Source organism: Schistocerca nitens, chromosome 1 (assembly GCF_023898315.1).
Source record: "Schistocerca nitens isolate TAMUIC-IGC-003100 chromosome 1, iqSchNite1.1, whole genome shotgun sequence".
Classification (NCBI taxonomy): Eukaryota; Metazoa; Arthropoda; class Insecta; order Orthoptera; family Acrididae; genus Schistocerca; species Schistocerca nitens.
The window spans coordinates 705,831,966-705,856,832 of record NC_064614.1 but is presented as its reverse complement, the minus strand read 5'-3'; the positions used below and the strand labels follow the sequence as shown (position 1 = coordinate 705,856,832).

General features: G+C 39.1%; 1 protein-coding gene across 1 annotated transcript in view; it reads left to right on the top strand.

Moving 5' to 3' along the window:
• LOC126259732 (uncharacterized) overlaps nucleotides 1–24,867 on the top strand; it is a 217,540-nt gene that overhangs the window by 171,994 nt on the left and 20,679 nt on the right. The window contains exon 9 of the mRNA XM_049956719.1: nucleotides 5,350–5,558. Coding sequence (XP_049812676.1) covers nucleotides 5,350–5,558 — 209 coding nt within the window. The remainder of the gene's footprint in view (nucleotides 1–5,349; nucleotides 5,559–24,867) is intronic.

The following is a 24,867-nucleotide window of genomic DNA, read 5'->3' as shown; positions in this document are numbered from 1 at the left end:
GTGTTTGTATCAATTTCACGAACCGCTTTTTCGCAATAAAGAACAGCGGTAATTGTTTATTTCCTATTGTACTTCGACGAAGTGCGAGTAATTCATAGGCATACCAACAGTGTTTGTCAGAATTTTGCGTGACGTGTTGAGAGTCCTTATGGAGTAATATTGCAGAACGAGCTGCGTTAGCGTAACGGTTAAGGCGTTGGATTTGAAGGCGATAGGTACCCAGTTCAAACCTTGTGCGATGCTAAATATTTTTTTTTATTTTAAAACAATATTGAAGTGTCTTACTTCACGAATTTTATTCGTTTGAATGCAGTTTTTTGAAATTTCTAGTGCTTTGTCTCTTCATTAACTCTTTCGCTGCTGCAGTCACGTGCTCCCCGCATTCCGCGCTGTGCGCGATTTTGTCATCACTGCACTGCTCGCCTGTGCAGACACATGGTGTTTCCACTGCTTTGACACACTTATCATTCGATTTCACAAAAACTATTTGGCCCAAAAATTAGATTTTTACACATCTTTTTGACTGATACCTTCCCCCCATAAATAACTTAATTTTGTTTCGATGTTCAACCCAGTTATTGTGCAGCATTAAATGTAGTAAACCATTGCACGAAATTTTGAAGAGTTTGCAGAGGTAAAAGTCCATAGCGTATACTTTCCGTATGGTCGATTTTAGTTGCCACAATGTTGAGAATGAAATGTGGACAAGGTACCTAAATTTCATATAAAATTTACTGTATAACAATATCTCATTTAATTTAAGTACCACATAGGTGTCGTATGTAATATTGAGAAATATTCCGTCTTTCGCGACTGTAATAAAAGTTTTATTTACACCGGGCGCGTTTGGCTTTATTTTAAAGCACTTCAGTCAGTCAAAGGAAGTGGGGGGAAGGTATCAGTCAATAAGATGTGTAAAAATCTAATTTTTGGGCCAAATAGTTGTTGTGGAATCGAATGATAAGTGTGTCAAAGCAGTCGGAAACACCATGTGTCAGCACAGGCGATCAGTGCAGTGACAAAATCGCGCACAGCGCGGAATGCGGGGAGCACGTCTCTGTAGCAGCGAAAGGGTTAATGCGGCCGTGGTGGCTTTACTTCATAAACTGCGCGCTCCCCCCTAAACGTAAGCTTGCGAACTATACTGTACTATGGCGCTGTTTCTCTAGGCGCGTGCGTCGTGTGCAACTGGCAACGCAGCAATCTCCCGCGTCTGGGCGGGCATGCGCGAGCCGCCAAGATAAAAGAATTCAACTATAGTACCAGATACCTCGTCATTCCCATTAGCTACTAGCCACAGAATGCACCGGATAGATATATCCATCCATCTCACTGTGAATTAGCAGAGTGTGGACATATATGTCGGTCATGCCCACTCGAAGGGTTAATAAAACTAAAAATCAGTCCAATGCATACAAAACAAATAAAACTTTGTCATTCATAAGCCTTAAGATATGTATGACATTCTTTGAATCTAGTTAAAACATGGTCACACTGTTAAACTTGATCTGTTTTACCTTGCTCTCATGGTCTTTTCTTCTGCCCTATCCTTTCCATTAAAAAATCATAGCAGATGTCTTAAAAGATATTTTTATAAGCAACTGAGTGTATGTCCGCATCACTTTTCCAAAAGCTCTATTTCCAATTCACTTCCATATATTTCTTATATCTCCTTCTGTGACCTTTTCTGATTTACTTTACACAACAAATCTTTGGAAAACTTGAATTCATTAGCTTTTCAATATCATTTCCTCCCTGCAACCTCTTAATCACTTCATAAAAATCACTCGTTCCCATCAATTCAGTAGCAGTAATAGCTTTCCCTATTTGACATTGTGTAACAGTTTCCAATGGTGCCCCCATATTTGATATTAACACCTTTGGTTCCACAGTATCATCTACTTTTATCTCGGCTGCTATATCGAGTTTCACTACTAGAAACATTTCTGCAGCTGTTGTATCAAATTTCACTACTAGAAACATTTCTGCAACATCAACATTTTCTACATGATTAAAAAAAAATCAGATACATCTTTATCTGAATCACTACCAGCTCTGCCATAATCAGCATTGCACTTAAAATAAATAGTTTTTACGGGTGAAACTACAGAGTTTTGATCTACGTCAATGTACATGTTACTCTGTGTTGTAGTCACTCTCACAAATACATTTAATTTATTTCGCTGCTGCAAATGTTCACCTTTATCCAGCTCTAATAGGGAACATTCAGCTTCTGTCTTATCATCTACCCTGTCTATCGCACCCCCATACCTTGCCGTTAAATCTTATGTAATTGTTTGAGCTACTTTTTATCTCAGACTTCAGCTTGTTCTTAGTGTCAGTTTCTCCCTTCCACAAAATATTTCCCATGGACTGCATGCTTTTCTTAACATCAGCTGCTTGATCTTTTATACTCTGTTTAATTTCACCTAAATGGTATTTGCTAGAGATTACAGTGTTAAATTTACAGGATCTACTTTCATTTCAATGCTGTTTAGGGTCTCTATACTGCTTTCGTTCTCTGAAGATTTACAGACACTGGGGACTTTGTTAACACAATTTCCAGTTGATTTATTAACTTTTATATTCTCACTAATCGCAGTACAAGTTTTGAAAAAACATCTCTTTGCAAGATAGTTCACTTTTCACCATTTATACTTGTCTTTAGGTGTCCTTCTGTTTCCCACAACACACACAAAGCTGGTAGGTTGCTGTTGCAGTTGCAGCTGCTGTGTGGCTGCAGCACTCGCTTGCTGGACTCCCCACTGTCCTGTAGCTGCTGCTGCTGCTGCTGATGATGAGGAAGATGATCAGTAGCGCCATGAGGTTACATTGACAGCTTATTGTCGCCAAACCTGCCATTGCTTGTGATGTCATTGTAGATATATGATGTCTTTTAGAAATCATATCATTTGTCTCAAATTTCTCTTTGCCTGCATACTGTTCTGGTTTCACTCATATTACCTTAATCACGACTCAGGGTTTGCCTGTGATTTTTTCAGACATGTCCACATCAAACCCACATGTTATAAAGTTCTATTACAAATTTTTAAAATAATAACTTAAATATTTGAATTTAAGTGATGATGGATTGAAATAAAAGTTTCACGCACATTGAACACTTTTGTTAAAACAGATTGTCTAGTTCCACGTTGTACAAATGTGTTGTTCTCGTGGCTGCCAGCAACAGAATGCCTGCTTCTTGCTTTCAGAGCCTGTTCCCGCAGCACTCGCCTGATGTCACGTCCACCATCTACAGAGGGCACGTTCACTACACAAATACGGTGTAGAATATATCTTGGAACGTCTCTGTAACTATCTGTTATCATTAAGTGGTGCTATGACTTGTGTTGTTACAACTTGCCATTGTGCATTTACAGTTTCAGTTGTGTGTTGTGTGGTGTTACATGGCGATTCTGCCAAATAACATATTCCACTTCTAACCACTTAGGCCAACAAAAGATGTTCATGGAAAACGAAAATGTTGTTTAGGTTGATATTAAGTGTGGTACATCCCACTGTGTGCTCTGGTTTGCTGTATGTGCAGACTGATGAAAAGGAAGTCAGACTGATGAAAACTAAGTCACCTCAGAATATCGACAAGGCACGATAGTGAATGCGTGCCTCCATCTGCTGTGAGACTCTCTTATGGTTTGATGTTGTGGCTTGGCAGTGCCTTGGAAGTGGTGGATGAAAGGGCGCTAGCAATAATGTAAATGTAAGAATACGTGAAGAATAAATGAGAACTGTCATTCTCGCTTGGTCTCTCTTGAATGTCAAATCAGTATAGCAACACGTGCTATGATCTTTTATGAGCTATCAGTTTATGAGAGAGCTGTATCATCCATAATTTCATTGTAATTTTCTAGCATTTTGACTTTAGGAAGAGCTTTGTCTGCGAACAGCCTCTTGGAACTTTTGACATATCCTTCAGATCATTTATAAATATTGTAACTGATCTGTTAAACAATAACCAAATTTATTGTTAATTATATTTTTAGTTTATTACAGGTGTTAAGTCCCTTCTTATTTCAAAGTATACACCTCCTCTATTCACTCAGTTGCAATAGTTGTGGTTACATTTTGAGATGTAATCTCAGAAAGCTTTCGTTGGAATATCCTTCAGCACCATTGACGAGTTCTCCTTGACGTCATCAAAATAGATTCTTTCATCATTGATTCTAATTTTGGGAACAGGAAAAAGTTACATGAAACAATACCTGGGAAGCAGTGTGGTGGGGAAGTACATTGGTCTGAATTTTGATGCAAAACTCACACATTGACAAAACTGAAAAATGATTCTTTGGCATTGTTGACCGAAAGGACCATCCAGAGAAGTTCGGTTGCCGGGTTGCTAGTCTTATTTCAGGTGACGCCACATTGGGTGACTTCCATGTTGGTGATGATGATGAAAGGATGAGGAGGAAAATAATAATAAGGAAATTGTTGACATTTTGTATTGCATCAGGATTCCGACCCAGTTTAATTGGATAATGGCTATAATGTGTTTTTGGATGGATGGCTCATTCTGTCATATCCATGTTCAACCAGCCATTTTAATGGCATTCACTGTTTTATTGACGTTGTTAACGTATGAAGCAGTATGAATAGAAACACCGCAGATTGTATATGAATAGCTGTAATTTTTTGGCCTTTGCCTTTTGTTTTAACAAGGGTAACTACTCATACACCAGTACAATGATCTTGAGAAAGGACGTTGATGTACGCACTGGTTAGCACCCAAATGTTTTAAATTCATCAACCCTTCTATCCCGCCAGCCCATGTGTGTGGTCGTTGCCCTTCTCTACTTCTATTCCCTCCCATTTGTCACCACCCTCCCAAGTGTAGCTTCGTGATGCCACATTTAGCAACCCACTATCCTGTCCCCACCATGTCTGTCCACTCTTCCGCAGGCAGCACTAGCATCTTCCCCCACCCCTAACCTGCTATCCCTTCCCCTTCCCAACCCAAACCTCTCCTTTAGCCCCACTGCCCACCCCCCCCCATAGACTGCTGCTCACCTCAGACGCAGTCACAGTCAGACCTTAACACACCGCGACAACCGTGTATGTGTGTGTGTTTAATAAGTAGCAATGGATCCTGTTCATAATGTTGTTATCTCATTCTGGATTTTCTGTTGTTTGATACTCAAAAATCATTTTTTTCCTGGCCTCATTATTGTAACATAATGCATGAAGACCAGACAGATATTTTAAGTGAAATCATCAAATCCATTTGTTTAATGGACTGTGTTTCCAAGTTGTCACAGGCATGTTTGTAAAAATGTAAGCTGATGTGATGTTGAGAAATCGCTTTCTATGATAACCGTACTTCATTCTTGATTTTAGGGAGACATTTGGGCAGAGAGTTCTATGCTTGGTTTCCTGTGGCATTACTATGCATGCATGGATGGTGCAATATATGACATAACAGAGTGGGCTGCCTGTCAAGCTGATAATTTGCGTCATTTACGTGCCAATACACATACGGTCCAATACCGTATAGTGCTGGGCCGCCATCAGCCTCCACCTCGACATCGTGGGCCAGAACCACACAGGTAAACTACTTTTATTTTCAGGCTCCTGCCTCGTAGATTATTAGTGCAATATCAACATTGTAAACTCTCTACAGATGAGACTTGATTGCATTTGCTGTACCACTTGCCTTCAAACTCTCCTTTCTGTATCCCTTCCACTTCGCGGCAGAGCCATCTATCGAATTTGTAGCTGTATCTGACAAACCTTTCTTTGATTAAAAACAAGAATCCAGAGATTAATGAGAGAGACTATATGTAAGAAAGCATTTTAAGATGGATGCTAGGGTAACTAACTAGGATGATCTGTTGTGCAGATCATTATGTGGAACACATTTAATGTTCCAAAATTAAAGAAAAAGTAATACTGTATCAGAAGGAAAGTTAACTTGAGGAAACAATAAAATTACAAGACTTCCAAAGCTGACCAGCACTAACTTTTAGGAGTCGAAATTTTTAGTATTAACTATACACAAACCTAACTGTACAAGAAACAGTCTAGCTTGAGGAAATGTTAGTTCCTTCCACAGGAGAAAGGAGGGATACATTAGGGAAACTTCAAGAGGAGGAGCAGATCCCTAAAACCCGAGAATGAGAGGGACTACCTTGTCTCTCTAACACCTCTTCCTTCATCCTTGTATCTCTGAACACCTCCTCCTTTATCCTTGTCTTCAGAACAGAGGGAACCCTCTTAATGACCTGCCCCTCCTTTTTCAAATTCTCCAATTTGCTCCTCTTTCTTCCCTGAGAAGGGAAGTAATAATTCCAAAAGTTATGTAGTTTTTCTTGTATGTTTGAATGGTGTGTGTGTGTGGGAGGGGGAAGGGGGAGGGGCGGCAGCGGTAGTTTGCACCAGCAGTACTAAAATAGAAAGTCTGCTATTGTTGCATCTCCCATAATAGCAATTTTATGTAAGAATCTTCAGTTTTGATCTACATTCTCTTTCATAGTCTTCCCTTGTTCCCCTTTTCCACAGTGACAAACAATTAGGGCATCAGTTAATATTTGTGACACTTCCAGGGAGAAAGGTTAATGTGTTATGTCCAGGAAAACTTGATGTACAACCACATGAGATTGCCACAAGCAGTTAATTATGCCCATTCCACTTTTCTTGACTTTTAACTGCAACACAATTCAAATATTGGGTTCCAGGAGTTGCAGATATCATACGTTTGAGTTTAAAGTGGTGTTTTAATTTAGATACGATACCTTGGCAATTGATTTCGCGAATCTGTGGAATGATAAACTGTAAGGGGAATAGCAATGTCCTCAGTCACAAAATAAAACAGTAGATGTCATCGGTATGTTTCAAACTGCAGTTTTGTGAATGTAACCATACCCTCATACAATAGGATTGTTCAAATGAGCCAGGGACATGTCTTCTGTGGCAACTAACAACTGGCAAAGATCGAGATTTGCTTTAGTTCACTCTCCGTCATAATGATGGCAGAATGCAAATTGATTGCATCTGACCTTGACAAAGTGATGAGATATTAAACATGCAAGATAAAATGTCTGGAAACTTTTATGTAAAGGGTCACCTCTACATTTGTAATTGTTGACAGACTAACAGTATACCATTCCATTTACGAGACCTTGTGTGAGCCTCTGATTGTTTTGACATTTGTATTTATGTTGTATTCTTTCGCTGTGTGATCTCATTTTTCAATAATTTCTATCTTTTCCCTCCATTTGCACAATTTGTTTCTCAATTGTACCTTTTTGTACTTCTTTTTTAATTACACCTTTTTCTCCTTAGGTTTAGTTATCATCCTTGCTGTAAAAATTTCAAACAATTAATTATCAGCAGTTGTCAGGAGTTTGTGTTTTCTAGTCACCTGTTGTCAGTTTTGAATTATTTCATGTACTTTCTATTGTTTCTTCCATTCTAGAATTATGAAACCATTTTCCTTTGCTTAAAATATTAGGTCCTGCAAAGCTGTGCTGAAAAGCCTTACCATTTTTTACCGTATCTTAAGCTATAGTAAGTCTCAGAAAGTTTATAGTATGGAAGTGACATTTACATTAATCATAAAGTCATACTTTCTAGTTGAAAGTGGTGTGCTATGCTCTACTCTTATACCATTGTTTTTGAAAATAAAAAAAAAAAAAAACTGGCCCATGGTGCATGCACAGAATTTTTAGAAGCAAAGATGGATCTTTTATACAAAAATATTTAACAATGAAATGTAGTGTTTATTTTATGCACAGAAATCATATTTAGGGGCCTTTCATGTATAATTTTCTGTCATATGTGGTATATTTTGAAGCATTGTTGTTTACTCATTGTGACTTAATGCTCATTACACTGGTAGCTTGTGTCCTTTTGACTCATTTTCCAATCATTTCATTTACTGTCCTCTCTCAAAGTGCCTTGCACACTGTTTTCATTTTATATGAACTTCCTATTTCAGCCTCTTTCTTTTCTCATCCCCCCCCCCCCTGCCCCGTCACCACTGCCCTCAAGAAAATGGTTTCAAGTTGATAGTCTGATCAGTTTTCCATTGATAAATTGGCAGTGAATCTGTTCTAATATTTTACTTTTTCCATCAAGGATTGTAGTCATGTTGGGAGATGGAAGCATACTCTTGATGGCTTTTACATTCGATCAGATGGGAAGAATATCCTTTTTGGTGATTATTGCCATTTAGGTATTCCACAGATTGTTGGAAAAGTGACATTTCTTTAGATTGCTTCTCTGGTTCACATTCTACAATATAGTTACTATTGTGTAAATGTTCCCCATATCTTCATATGTATTAGCCCCTTGACAATTATGTAACCAGGATAATTGCAACATGCAGGAAAATTGATTATCAGCCATTTTTGACAGCATTGAAAGATGATGGGGGCATGGAAAATTCCAAGTGGAAATTGTAAATATGCATCAGTCAGATTGTCTTTGGTGTAGCACTCGCCTACTTGTAGTTTGGAGAATAAATCTTCTGTGTAAGGCATCAGAAATGTGTGTGTTACAACTTGAGAATGTAGTGCCTTTAAGCCCCCCCCCCCCCCCCCCCCAGTCTGGGTGCCATTTGCATTCCAGACAACTACTAACATCAGACGTGCCCAGCAGGTAGATGAGATGGAATGTGTTTCATTTCTGTAGGCTGTAGGCTTAACTCCATCATGGAGGATTTGGTGTAGGTTGGACTTGCGCAAAACAAGTACATGCAGGTGGCTTGATGTGTGTCTGAGCTGCACAGCCTGACCCAAAAGAAGAAAAGGCCTGTGAACTTTGAACAGAAGCTCAGTGGATTTTCACTTTACTTAAGAATCCAAACTGATTGAAAGTGTCTAAGCAAAAAAGTTGTCAGTATTCAATGAAATAGTAATCAAAAAGTAAATTTTTCTGGCTACACACTTACATGATGCTGTAATGGAGGAGATCCAGGAACTATATATGCTTCTCAGTTGTTAAGTGACACAAAAGCTTCTTTATCCGTTTTGTTTTACCTGAGATTTGTAAGTCTATTAACAATTTTTGTGGATTGCCTGTTTCCATATTTACTAAGTTTGAATTTTATTCACTGATTGCTTTTTGGCCTTACATGGAGCACAATAATTGAAAGCACTGCTAATATGACCACATATCATCTTCATCACCAATTTAACTGAAAACTTTAGAGAAAACATTAGTTCGCTTATATGTAAGTTCCCCAATCATTATTGGTGGAGACTATAATCATCCAACAATTAATTGGGAAAATTACAGTTTTGTTAGTGGTGATAAGACATCCTGTGAAACTTTACCAAATGCCTTCCCTGAAAACTACCTAGAACAGATAGTTAGGAACCTCAGTCATGATAGAAATATATTGGATCTAATGGCAACAAATAGACCTGTCCTCTTTGCGGATGTCTATATTGAAACTCGTATCAGTGACCATGACACAGTTGTTGCAGCGATGATTACCCAAGTACAAAGGACAACTAAAACAAGCAGAAAGATAGATATGTTCAGTAAACTACATAAAAAATCAGTAGTGTCATATCTCATTTAGGGACTTGAAACATTCATCAGAGGGCAGGAGCATGTAGAGGAACTCTGGCTCAAGTTTAAAAGAATAGGTGACCACACAGTGGATAGATATGTATCCAGTAGAACAGTTCATAATGGTAGGGAACCTCCATGGTATGCAGTCACTGTAAAGAAATGGAGATTACTGGCCGGCCGGAGTGGACGAGCAGTTCTGGACGCTACAGTCTGGAACGGCGCGACCGCTACGGTCACAGGTTCGAAGCCTGCCTCGGGCATGGATGTGTGTGATGTCCTTAGGTTAGTTAGGTTTAAGTAGTTCTAAGTTCTAGGGGACTGATGACCTCAGGAGTTAAGTCCCATAGTGCTCAGAGCCATTTTGGAGATTACTGCATAATGTGTGTAAAACAAGATGTAGAGCTATAGATAGAGAGATGATGAACGAAACGTGTTTGGCTGTCACGAGAGCATTGTTTGAAGCGTTCAGTGACTACTGTAGCAGAATATTATCAAATGATGTTTCACAGAACCCAGAGAATTTCTGGTCATATGTAAAGGCTATTAGTCTCCCTACTGAATGAGACAGGAACTGAAAGTGAGGGTAGCCAAGCAAATGCTAAAATGCTTAACTCTGTTTTCAAATGTTCCTTTACAAAGGAAAACCCAGGTGAAATGCTCCAATTTAATCCTCATACCACTGAAAAGATGAATGAAATAAGTATTAATGTCAGCGGTGTTGAGAAACAGCTGAAATCATTAAAACTGAACAATTCCACGGCCCAATGGAATCCCTGTCAGATTCTATACTGAATTTGCAGCTGTGTTGTCCCCTCTTCTAACTATATCATAGATTCATCAAAGCCAAACCCGTGCCCAGTTCTTGGAAAAAGCAATATTCATACCCGTGTACAAGAAGGGTAGTAGAAATGATCCACAAAACTACCAAACAGTATCCTTGATATCGATTTTTTGTTGAGTCTTACAACATATTCTGAGTTCAGACATAATGAGGTATCTTGAACAGAATGACCTCCTCAATACCAGCCAGCATGGATTTTGAAAACATAGATCATGTGAAACCCAACTTGCACTTTTCTCACATGACATACTGACAGCTTTGGATCAAGGCAACCAGGTAGATGCAGTATTTCTTGATTTCTGAAAAGCATTTGACTCAGTAGTGGATCTACACATATTATCAAAAGTACAGTCATATGGGGTATCAAATGAAATTTGTGACTAGCTTGAAGACTTTTTGATAGGGAGAACACAGCATGTTATCTTGGATGGAGGGTGATCATCAGATGTAGAATTAACTTTGAATGTGCCCCAGGGAAATGTGATGGGACCCTTGCTGTTTGTATTGTACATTAATGACACTGCAGACAATATTAATAGTAAAATCAGGCTTTTTGCAGATCATGCAGTTCTGTATAAATAAGTACTATCAGAAAGAAGCTGCGTAACTATTCAGTCATATCTTGATAAGATTTCAACATAGTGCAGAGATTGGCAACTTGCTCTATATGCTCAGAAATGTACAATTTTGCACTTCACAAAACAAAAAAGTGTAGTATCCTCTGACTATAATATCAATGAGTCACTGTTGGAATTGGCCAACCGATACAAATACCTGGTTGTAATAGTTTGTAGGTATATGAAATGGAATGCTCTCATAGGACCCGTCATGGGTAAAGCAGTGGTAGACTTTGGTTTACTGGTAGAATACTGGGGAAGTGCAATCAACCTACAAAAGAAATTGCTTACAAATCACTCGTGCAACCGGTTCGAGAATATTGCTTAAGTGTGAGGTAAATAGGACTAACAGAGGATATTGAACGTATACAAAGAAGGGTAGCACGAATGGTCACAGGTTTGTTTAATCCATGGGAGAGTGTCTCAGAAATACTGAAGGAACTGAACTGGAAGCCTCTTGAAGTTAGAAGTAAACTATCCCCAGAAAGTCTGCTAACAAAGTTTCAATAAACTACTTTAAGCAATTACTCTAGGAATATTCTACAAGCCCCTAAATATTGCTCACATAGGGATCGTGAGGATAAGATTAGAATAATTACTGCACACACATGCAGAGGCATTCAAAGAATCATTCTTCCCGTCCTTCATAAGTGAATGGAACAGGAAGAAACACTAATAACTGATTCAATGGGACATACCCTCTGCCATGCGCCTCTTGGTGGTTTGCAGAGTGTAGATGTAGATATCTCATAATAGAAGCATATTACACGCTACCTAAGACAGTGATGACATGAGTGCCACACAAAACACTCAGGACAAGAAGATAACATTCGCTCGATGAGTATTTGAGGCTAAACTATGATTAGTGTCACCTGAGGAAGAAGACTCGAAATCCAAACAGTGCTGTGAGTATGTTGTTTGATAATTTTCCCCATAATTGAATACTTCTGTGTACTCAATTTTTTGCTATTTCTGCCCTTAGCTGTACCTGCTGCCTGTTTGTTTGACCCTTATACTTGTGCACAGTTCAGAAACTTCGGAGTGTGTTTGCCATCACTTTTCAATCTCAGTGAGAATTCTTAACTTTGCAGAAACCTGAGGACTTTGTCCAAAGATGGATTCGTAAACATTAACATCTTAGTATGCACTTCTTTACCAGATGCTTAGCAAAGAAACCAGTCTCTGATTAGAGAAGCAATGTCCAGTTGTTTACATAGTTAATTTTCACACACAAAATTGCATTGATGACTCAATCCTTATAAGTTTTGATACCCAGCCACGGTCAATTCAGACTGTAATATCTGATGGTGGTGGAATTCTAATTTGGAAAACATTCTGCAACTATAATATTCTGAAAGCCCTTCTCAGACTCTGGAGGACAATTTATCTGTCAGGATTGTGAAGGAGGTTAATTTTCTAAGATGGCATACTGTTTCCTGAGATTACCAAGGGGACCAAAATATTTTTGAAGATCAGAAGTGGCAGATTGGTGATATATAAGATTCACTACATGTCCTAGTCACCAGTACCATTCTAAAATGATAGTTGTGGTGAAACTGTAAGTGTCACTGTGAATATAGCTGCTCATTGTTGTTGCAGCAAGACCATTTTTAGATGCTTCATGGCTATCTGCTAGTGGTGGTTTTGCTTTTGTGATTTCGGTCACTCCTCTTAGGATTTCAGAAGTTCTTGTATTGTTGCATTCATCTCATAACACTGTGGATTCCATATAGCCTCATTGCAACCATTGAGATGTAATACATTCATTCGCCCTACATGGACCTTGCCATGGTGGGGTATCTTGAGTGCCTCAACAATGCAGATAGTCAACCATAAGTGCAACCACGATGGAAAGGTATCTGTGGAGAGGCCAGACAAACATACGGTTCCTGAAGAGTGGTGGCAGCCTTTTCAGTTGATGCAGGGGCAACAGTATAGGTGGTGACTGATCTTCCCTTGTTGCTATAGCCAACATGGGCTTGCTGTACAGGTAATGTGAACGACTAAAAGCTATGGGAAACTACAGCCTTGTTTTTTCCCGAGAGCGTACAGCTCTTCTGTCCGGTTAAATGATGGTGGCAACCTCTTGGGTAAAATATTACAGAGGTAAGGAAGTCTCACGACTGGATCAGTGAGCGGGGGCTGCTCAGGACGAAATTGTCAGCAGGAAAACAAAACTGTCATTCTGTGGTTCAGAAGGTGGAATGTTAGGTCCTGTAATTAGGTACAGAAGGTAGAGAATGTGAAAAAGAAAATGAATCGGTTGAGATTAGATGTAATGGGAATTAATGAAGTGCAGTGGCAGGAAGAATAGGATTTCTGGTTGAGAAAGTATAGCTTATAAATACAAAACCAGATAGGGATAATTCAGCAGTAAGTTAATAATGAAGAACATATGACTGTGTATATGTTACTATGAACAGCGTAGTGACTGCGTTATCATAACAGGATAAACACAAATCAAGCACCCACCACAGTAGTACAAATTTTCATGCCAACTAGCTCTGCAGATTATGAACAATTGAAAGAATGTATGATGACTGAGATGTAAGAAATGGTTCACATAATTAAGGAAGAGAAGGAAAAATAATAGGATACTTTAGACTGGGAGAAAGGGACAAAAGAGGAAGCTGTCCGGCACAATTTTCCACAGAGCATAGTTTAGTCATGGCTAACACCTGGTTTAAGAATCATGAAAGAAGGTTGTGTACATGAAGAAGACCCAAGAACACTGGAAGGTTTCATCTTGATTATGTAATGGTTAAACAGATTGTAAACTGAGAAACTTCTCCAGGGGCAGATGTGGACTATGACTATAATTTGTTGGTTATGAATTGTTGTTGTAACTTAAAACTTAAGAAATAGCCAAAAGGAAATAAATTAAAGAAATGGGACCTGGATAACTTAAAAGAACCAGATATTTTTGAGAGTTTCAGAGGGAACATTAGGCAACTTACAGCTGAAACAGGGGAATGGATTACAGTAGAAGACAAATGGGTAGCTTTGAGGGATGAAAAGTTAAGATAGCAGATAGATAAAAATGCAAGGTCCAGTAGAAATCCTTGGATAACACAAGAGAGTTTGAATTTCATTGACAAAAGGAGAAAACATAAACATACAGCAAGTAAAGCAACTGAAATGGAATAAAGATGTCTAAGAAATAATGTTAGCGGAAAGTGCAAAATGGCTTAGCAGAAATTGCCAGAGGACAAATGCAAGGTTGTTGAAGCATGTGTAACAAGGGTAGATAGATAGATCGATAGATACCACCTGCAGGGAGATTAAACAGAAGAGAACAGCTGTGTGAATGCTAAGAGTTCAACAGCAAGCCAATACTAAGCAAGGAGTTGATAGCTGAAAGGTGTCCAAATCCAAAAGCGGGGTCATCGATGAAAGATAGCATTTAGCATTAAAGCACATTTATTACTGACACCAACCTACAGCCAGAGCAGGACTGATCTCCTGGACAGAGAGTGCAGCTCTTCATACAAACATCAAATGTTCCAGAATGTACAAACATAGAAAATTACAAGAATTATCCAGAAATGATTGGTACTAAATAACAAATAACTGCTGGTTGTCATGTACGAATGGTGGCCCGCAACACTCCAGGCAGTGATACTTACCACTACACCCACTACAGTAAGCTGCATGAACAATAGCTCACGGCAGTATACGTGGGCCCTGCAAGGGAAATGAACTTGAAGAGAATATCATAGGAAGGGAAAAGGAAGTAGACGAAGAAGAGATGGAAGATATGATGACTGTGAGAAGGATTTGATAGAGTACTGAAAGATCTAACTGAAAACAAAGCCCCTGGAGTTGACTAGTTTCCCTCAGAATTATCGAGATCCTTGGGAGAGCCAGCTACAACAGAACTGTTTTACGAGGTGTGCAAGATATGTGAGACAGGCAAAATACCCTTAGACTTCAAGAAAATTTAGTAATACCATTTCTGTAGACAGCGCATGTGAATATTACCAGACTATCAGTTTAATAAGTCATGGTTGGAAAATTTAATAAGTCATGGTTGGAAAATGCTGGTACAAATTATTTGCAGAAGAATGAAAAAAGTGGTAGACACTGACCTTAGAGAGAGTCTTTACTTATGTTTGTAGAATTTGTAGACTTAGAGAAAGGTTTTGACAGTACTGACTTTAATACATTCCCTGAAATTCTGAAGGAGGCAGGGATAAAATACAAGAAGCAGAAGTTGGTAAGTACAGAGACCACTGCAGTTATAAGAGTAAAAAGCACATGAAAGCGAAGTAGTAATAGAGCGGAGAGTGAGAAAGGGTTATAGCCCATCCTCGAGCTTATTCAATCTGTACATTAAATGAACAGTAAAGGAAATCAAAGTAAAAAGTGGAGGCAGAATTAAAGTTCAAGGAGAAGAAATAAAAACTCCAAGGTATAATGGCAGTGATTGTAATTTTCAGAATCGGCAAAGGACTTGGAAGAGCAGTTGAATGGAATGGGTAGCTTATTAAAAAGCGGTTTTAAGATGATCATCAACAGAAGTGAAACAAGGGTGATGGAATGTAGCCGAATTAAATTGGGGACAGTGAGGGAATTAGATTAGGATATAAGATGTCTTTTGCTTTTTGGGTGGGCAGCAAAAGAACTGCTGATATTAGAGGGGATATGAAATGTGTACTGGCTTTAGCAAGGAAAGCAATATGAAAAAGAAGAATTTACTAGCATCGATTATAAATTTAAGTATTAGGAAGACTTTTTCTGAATTTTCCATCTAGTGTGTAGCATGGATGATAAGTAGTTTAGACAAGAAAAGAATAGTAGGTTTTGAAACTTGGTGCTAAAGGAGAATGCTGAAGATTAGATGGATAGCTCGTATGACTGTTGAAGAGGTACTGAATCAGATTGGAGAGAAAAGAAATTTATGCATAACTTGACTAAAAGAAGAGATCAATTGGTAGAACACATGATGAGGCATCAAGGAAATGTCATTTTGGTATTGGAGGAAGGTGTGGGAGTAGAAATTGTGGAGGAATGCTGAGGTATGAATTCACATCAAAAGTCTTCCATTGATCTGGAAATGCATTGTTTTTGGTTCAATTTCTGTGCTAAATACCTTGTCAGTTTTATTTTTAGCATTGTCGACAGTGGGTCCATGGCTAACATGGCTACAAATGCCCACAAAGAATTGAAAACAATATTCTGCAAATTTTGTAATCATCGAATTTAGGTGAAGATTAAGTGGGATTAGAAAACTTAATATTGAGGAACACCTCAAATTAGAGAAGCACTCTGTTCACTGTTGGGAAAATGCTACAGCTTCAGAACAAAAACAATCATTTGTTGTGTAAGTTTGGATGTACTCAGAAAAAGAAAACGAACATAGACCATTTCAGAAAAAGAAACTGTTGAAGATTGTATATCACCACTTTTTTTTACGGTCAGTGCTAAAGCACTCAGGCTCCATCTACAAGCACTTAGCATGGTCTTTTAATTGGTCTGTCTGATCATTTAAAAAAATATATGCAATTTTGCCAAAAATATATGCAGATTTTTACCAAAAGGAGATGCTACATTTTCAGATCCATAGTTGTAGCTGATGCAGTCAGAATATAACTTGATAATATCGAGCAAGCAAACACAGGAGTCTGCCTGTCGTTCACTATACGGGCCTATTTACACTTACACTGCTCTGGAGACCACTGGTTCTCGCCACATGATCCTATATGCCACTAGTTCCAACCATGTTACCCTACGTGGCGGCAGGGAGAATGTTCTTTGCCACAAGTACTACCCTAGGTCTAAGCTAGCAAAACAGTGTGTTGCTGGTGGTGTGATAATGAGAATCCTTGTCACCATTGCTGACAGATGCAGCAGATAAAATGTATATGCTAAATGCTTCCTTTCCATATGCTGCTTGAAAATGGCTAATAATAGCAATTAATAGTAAAATGAATGCAATAAAGGATGATATTTGTACTTCAAACTTTTCTTTTCTCTCTGAGTACATAGACTGTGCACATATTCTCTCTCAACCTGAGATGGATTGAATTGAGTGATAACTAAATCCCAGTCACTTAGATCATGTTATAATGCATCATCAGATACTCATTGCAGTATTTATTAAGCGTATCAACTATTTCATTTTATCGAATAGTTAGCAACGATCTCTGTATTATATGAGAAAAATTTGCTGTACTTCATCTGTGATTATTTTACAGAAAGTGGGGATCAGTTTTTATGATACCATGTCAATTTTGTGATGTGATGTGTGAATAGTTAGTAAGCTGCTTTCACTAAATATCTGTGTTGCACAAGATGTTATACTGGTGATGTTTTGTGCAATGATTTTGGATGGAACATGTAATTGAGATGTGTCAATTTACTGTGGAACTCCAGCTTCACACAACAGTAAATCAATGTTGACAGGTCTGCGAATTGCCATAATTTTTCTTGTAGGGACAGAAAATTACTTTTGGTGTTTTCAAATGTGATTTTAGTGTATTTTTTCCGTGCATTCCCATGTATTTCAGGAGTTAAACTACTGACTTGAACAATACTTGTGGTAATGGAAAGTCTTGGTGGAGTATAAACAATTTTAGCAGTAAAGGTGACATTAATCAAATAGTTGAGGTGGCGCCTTATAGATAGTCATGTAAAGGAGATGAGAATGTTGCTATCTTTTGGACAAATTGGTCCCTAAAGCCGCAGCCAACTAAATTATGCTGGCCGTGTGGCACAACTGGGGTGAGGGGTTGTGTCGAATGGAATGTGGGGGAATGGATTGGATGGGGGTGGGGGATAAAAACAGAGGAAGAGGGAGGATGCAGAAAGGCGAGTGTGAGTGCAGGATGGGTCAAGGAGCAGAGATGGAGGTAGTTGTGGGCAGGGATTAGCAGAGATTGAGGCCAGGAGGATTACAAGATCAAAGGATGTGTTACGAGGAAAATTACTGTCTACATAATTCAAATAAGCTTCTGTTGGGAGAAGGATCTAGATAGCTTTCCATTGCATTCTTAATGTTACAACACTTTCTTTTAATTTCACCGTAGGTTGTTTTTACTAGTTTGGCAGAGGCCATTCATTCTATTCAACATCTGGATGGTTTTCATGCCCACAAACTGCTGTGTAGAAATTACAGAAGAGATGGTATGAGACACGGCTGCTTCCACAAGTGGCCTTGCTGTGATAGGACAGGACGTGACTGGACTACTATCTACTCGTGTAAGCTGGCTTGCACTGAAGCCTCAGTAGTGAGCATCTGGCCAGGTCACGTTGAGTAATGGAAAGGGAAGAGGAAGGAAGGGAAGGAGGAATCACAACAAGGCAGCTCAGCATGATAAACTATTGTTAACAAATCTGTTTTACAGCTGCTAATAGTTCTACAGACATGTATTGCTTCATGGTGGCAAATTTATTTCCTAAAAATGTTGCATTGATAAAAAATGTCAATGAAATGAAACTTACATTTGTTTTAATTGGTGAGGCAAACAATGTGGTGCAGCTAAGTATGAATCATGATATTTGTTACAATTGATGCAGCCTTGTGATAATGTTGTTTTTGGATGAAGTTTAAACTAATATCAGTATGTATTTCGTGATTATTTTATTCACACATTAAAACACTGCATATCAATGAATACTATTGATTTTGCTAATGCATCAATGTCTGGTAACACTTTCTGAGCAGTGATAATTCGAAGACAAGCTTTTAAATTGAAGTCTGTCAGTGAGCTAATGTGTGTAGATTTCAATCTCTTCATTGTGGAACAGAATTGCTCACTCCGATAGGCAGATCCAAATATCGACATAATTATAGCTGAAACATTTGAAGTTTTGGAAAATTATGTTTAAGAAAATTTTTATTCGAGTCTACAAGACTTATTTTATTATGAAACTTATCACTCAGCTGCCTGTCTAACTGTTTACATTTCTGACTGTAGCTAGGCATCCTGTACTGACATGTTATAAATTGATACTGACTGTTGTGTCTGACCTTCACTTTGAAGTTGCTGACCTGGCCATAGTGCTGCTTTTCATCAATTTAAAGAGAGCTACTCTCCACTTTAAGCACTGTGTCTTTAAGTATAAACCTTTGCTTTTAAAACTGCAGCAGACTTAACATATTGTCATTCCTCTGAAGACAAAACAAAGTTTGCACTTCCTCTGTGCTGCATAATCACATCTTTCAGATGCATTTTACCAAGAGCACTCACTACCCAGGTGGCGAGCAAGCACGAGCATTCGTGCTCACCTTGCCACTTCCTGAACAGGCCTGGGATAGGATATGCATATAATGGGACCGAAGGTGAATGTGCTGGGTGGGCAATAGAGCACGGTCTGGACCTTTTACTTCCACACAGGTATGACCCATATGGCAACGAGTTTGGAATAGGTATGGCATAAGGAGAGATTAGGATATTACAGAGATTAGGAGGGTGGTGGAATACTACTTTGGGAAGTGTGGGAAGGATTGTGGATTGGGTTTTTCTCATTTCCAGGCATGACAATAAGTTGTCACAGCCTTGGCAAAGGAAATGATTAGGTAGTTTAAGTCCGGGATGATATTGAGTGATGAGGGGGGAACTCATTTGCAGTTGGTTTCTGGGGGTGAGTGGAAGATTAGGGGCATGTGTCGATATGGAACAGGAAATATGTTTGTCGGTTGTGTTAGACGGGTAATGGTTGCTTGTGAAGGCCTTAGTAAGAGCCTCAACATCTTGTGCCATCCACAGCTAGCCAGACCACATAGAGGAGACCTTAGAGTGCGGGAGGGATGACAGCTTTCAAAATGGAGGTATTGTTGATAATTAATTGGCATAATATGGACAGTGGTTCCCGTGGAGCAATTCGAGAAGTGGAGCTCGGTGTCCAAAAAGGTGGAACATTGGGCTGATGGGGGTCACATGAAATGGCTGGGAGAGGAGATGTTGAGGTTGTAGATGTTTGAGTGTCATTCAGTAAATAATGCCACACAGTTTTGTGCTGAGAACATGTTTATTCTTAAGAGTTAGAATTTACTGACAGTATCACTCAACATTAATTTTACATGTACTATTTTTCTACATGGTGCCCATCACATTCTGTGGTGTTTCATGTAACAGCACATATTCCCTGTTGGTAAATGCCTTTTTCCTGTTTTCATAGGTTTGTTTTCACTGAATCAATTACGTTTTCATCACCTTAAAACTGTTTTTCATGTAGAAAACCCTTAAGTGGCTCAAACAGATAGAAGTCCGAGGGTACCAGGTCTGGGCTATACAGTGGCTGAGGCAATAGTGTCCAGCCCAATAAAGCGATGTGTTTGTGGATGCTGAGACAAGTGTTAAGTGTGCAGTGTTGTGTTGGGAGCAATAGTTGTTTTGAATTCTTGTCTGGCTGGACACATCGGAAACAGATCTCGAGTTTGTTCAGAGTCATCAGATGTGGATTTGCATTAATGGTTGACCATTTTGGCAATACATCCACGACAATGTCAACATAGTGTTGTCATCAAAACTTGCCCACTGAGGGAGCTGCCTTGAATTTTGTCTTTTTCGATGATTGCAGGCGTTGCCACTCCAGTAACTGCTTTTCCATTTCCTGCTCAAAGTGATTCTCCCCGCTTTCGCCACCTGTAATGGTCCTTGACTGAAAGGCCTCTCCATTGGCTTCAAGCTGCTCGAGCAATTCAGATGAAATGGCTTTTCTTCTAATCTTGTGGTCCTTCATAAGCATTTGTGGAACCGATTTTCAGGAGAGCTTTGAATACTGAAGAGTCTCAATCATTGTAGCTGCACTTCCAATGCTCACTAATAGCTGTAGAGCCAGTTGTCGAGTTGTAATGTGCAAGTCTGCACGATTAATGGCATCTATGTAATCCACAATGTTGCGAGCAGAGGCTGTGATGAGACGTGACTAATCATGGAGCTCAGTTTCTGTGCTTCTTGGTGCTTTAACTCTCTTTGTCTATAATCCAGAAGTACTCCTCTGAACTTCACCATTACCTCACATTACATACAAACATTTATTAATGTTCTTCATGGTTTATTTTTCCACAACCAAGAGTTCACTTACAGCTACAGCAAGTCTTTTGCAACAGATTTGAAGTGGAGGGTTCCTTGTGGGTGACCAAGGCCGTGCCCTGGGTTTGTTTGTATATTTCTCCCCCTCAGAAGAATAGCACCTGTGCTCATGTTTGTCATTTGTTGGGTGTAAAGGAAATGAAGTAGTGAGCTTGAAGTTGGTGGGAAATTGGGAGAGATAGTGGTGAGGCCATGGGCATGAGGAGTGTTTATATAGAGAGAGGTGATGAAACAGTGGCACGTAAAGGTCCAGGTAATAATGGGATAGGTTAGCTGAGAGATGGAGAATGAAGTGGTGTGCATCTTTGATCTGGGAAGATAGGCTATGAGCAACAGGCTGGAGATATTATCAACAAGAGCCAAAATTCTTTCCATGAGAGCACAGTAACCAGCTACAGTCCATGATAAGAGATTTTGGGAAGAGTGTAGAAGGTGGATGGGCATTGGATAGTTGGAGTGAGGACAGTAATTGATTCAGGGGAGGGATTACAATATGGCTCCAAATATATCATTAGGGATTTAAAGTTATGTTGGACCTCTGGGATGGGATCACAGTGACAGGGCTTGTGGGTAGAAGAGTCAGGCGACTAATGGATAATTATGTCAGGTAATCACAGTGTTTCATTGTGATAATGTTGAAACATTTGTTTGCAAAGAGAATAATTAAACTGGGGTATGTTTTAAGGTCATGAAAGCCTGTTCTTTTCTATTTCAAGAGGTTTGCGGGAATTGGGAAGGGACTTACGAAAGGAAGAAGAGGCTAATTTGAAGCTAAGGAATTGCTTGGAGGGGTTGACAGCAGAAAAGTGTTTCCGTTCTAGGGATTATAGAAATTTTGACAACAGATTGTCAACATTGATGGTGTTCTGGGTTTTGTGGAATGTCAGGAGGAAGTATGGTGGATGTTTCACATGTGGAATGTCATCTAGACAGGTTGTGGCCACTATGTAGTATTGATTAGGGGATTCACGGGGGGGGGGGGGGGGGGGGGAGTTGTCTGGTAGATATTGGTGGGTATTGGTACTCCAATGTGGGAGTAGGATGTTAATAAATTGAAAGACTTTACAAAGTGGTGTCTGAAGTGCTCTTCCTCATATTGGAAATCAAGGTTTTCCAGTAACTTGATGACATTTAAATGCTTGTGGTTTCAGAGTAGCTGTATCTTACAGAGGGAGCAGAGATGGTTCAGGGATGCCTGAGACAGAGATTTTCTGCTTTTCTATTATTAGTTTAAAGAGGGTTAGACATTGATAGGTTCTGAAGATTCGAAGGTCATTATGGAAGGTGGTATGACTTCCAGAGAGAAGGATTTGTATGTATGGTCCTTTGAAAAGGGTTTTCCATGGATTAGAGCAGGCATGTTCACAGAGCAGCTATGTCTGTATGATAAGTTGTAGTTGCTCGCCCCCAGAGAATTGCACTAATGGTAAAATGGGACGATCAGATGTCGTCATGTAGTGCAGGGGAAGTGGAAACTGTGTGCTATCTTCAGAGGAATAACCATGTATTAGGTTCCCCATAGCCTTAGACATGAGTGTATATACAAGCAGTGCAGTGCTTAAAGTGGAAGTAGCTCATTTTAATTCAGTGGAAAGCAGCATGATGGCCTGGCTCGGAACTTTAAAGTGGAGTTCAAGCACACCAACATCAATTTACAACACATCAGTGTAGGATGCCTACCTATAGTTAGAACTTATAGACCTAAGGCATGACAGGTAGTTGCATGATAAGTTTTGTAATAAAATAACTGTAGTAGACTTGTATAAAAATTTTACTCAGCATGCCTATCCATGGCTTTACAAGTTTTCAGTTACAATTATGTTGACGTTTGGCCTATGTACGTATGTGAGCAACTTTTCTCTGCAATGTGGAAAATGAAATCTACCCACAGAAACTTACAGGCAGACTTCAGTTTAAAATCTTGCCTTCAAATTAGCAGTGGTCAGAAATGGTATCAGACGTTGATGCTTTGGTGAAAAGCAGAATAAGTAGTATACATTGACATCCAGTGTTTTTATGTTTGACATTTGAATAAAATAGTCGCGAAATACAAGTGTACATCAATTTAAACTTCATCTGATAATGGCATTCGTCATAAGACACTATGAATCATAAGAAATATCAGGTTCCATGCTTAAGTACACCGTGTTCTTTGCATAACCAATTACAGAAATGTAAGTTTCATGTCATTGTTAATTCTTGTCAATGTAACAATCTAAGAAAATAAATGTGTCACAAAAGGCATTAGTTAGACACTGCGAAGCACATCAGAACTAACACTAGTAGCGGAGCTACCTTGCTCTGATTCCTCCTTCCCCTCCCCGCCCATTCACCTGCCATTAATTGTTGTTAGCTGGTCAGTTGCTCACAAACCTGAATTACACAACATATAACGAACATGATGTGGAGCTAAGTTTTAGGTACATAGGGATTCTTTTCTGAACAGACATGCGTGAAGCACGGATCCAGGATGGGATTGTCACATCCCAAGGTGGGTATGGCAAGGGATTGAGCAATAGGGGCTCTAGCCACAGGGAATTCAGTTGGTTGATGAAAGTGAGAGGAGAGGGAGACTTGGTCGTCTGATGGAAATGCACTTAGGTGGATAGATGATGGGGTTGATAAGCAACTCAGAATACAATTTACCTCTAAGTTTATTTCCGAATCTCAAGTTACAGAATGACTTCCCTCGCTGAAGTGCCTCCACACTAAAGCAAACAAAAAACATTCACTGAAACTCTGATATGAATTTTGAGACCACAAGAACCCTTGCAACTATCCAACTTGTTCTCAGCGACTTCAGCCAAACACTGGTTGCCTCCATCTGTGACTGCTTCTTGTCTAACCTGTACTTTCTACTCTGCAAGAACTCTGACTGTATTTCCATACAGCTCTTCTACTTGTTTCACCGATGACTGGCTACATGTTTCTGACTCCCCTGTGGACACCTAGTCCGGTAGTCCGGTTGTATTGTTCGCTTATCCTTCAACCCCACCATTGTCAGAGGCTTCACGTCGCCTTATTGGGTGCTCGGTGCAATTATATTCAGATATCTTTCAGAGGGTCAGTGGAGGAGTTTGGAAGCTGTTCCCTATAAGATAGTGACCTGTGTGCTAACACTTTCATTGGATTCTTACGACATAACATTTCTCCCGCCACAAACTCAGTGGTCATGTGTGTGTGAGTTCTGCTTATATGAAGGTGTGTTTCTCCATCGTTAAAAGAACAACATTTGGCTGAAAGCTGTCATGTATAGCAGTCTTTTTGTTGTGCCTGTCTGTGACTTAACATCTCCTCTATAGTGAGTAGCAATCTATCCTTTCCATATCATTGTCATTATAATAAAATAAGTTTCACACATGCTTACTCGTTCATAGAAAACAATGGTACAGAAATTTTTGCACCTTTAATGCCTATCAGAAAATTTTCAAATTTAATTCAGCGTAATTCTGTATCCTCCCACATGCAGCCCCATATTAGTAAATTTGTATTTGTTTTCCAAACCATCTAATTCAAATATGAAATATTATAATAAGAATCATTTCTTTTAGTTAAACAACAAATCCTTGAATATTAATTATGTTTACCTTACTTTCTCATTGATTAACTATTAATACATTCAAAATATCTATACCATTCCAGGTTTGCTTTTGCAAGCTATTAGCTTATGAATTATATCAGGTAAGTATATACGAGGTTTGGCTTAAAAAAATACCGGATTTGGGATGTAACATTCTTTATTTTTACTTCTTCAAAACTTTTATTGTATCTTCTTCAAAATATTCCCCTCCACAATCTTTACATTGCTCCACATGAATTTTCTGGTGCTCAAAGCAAT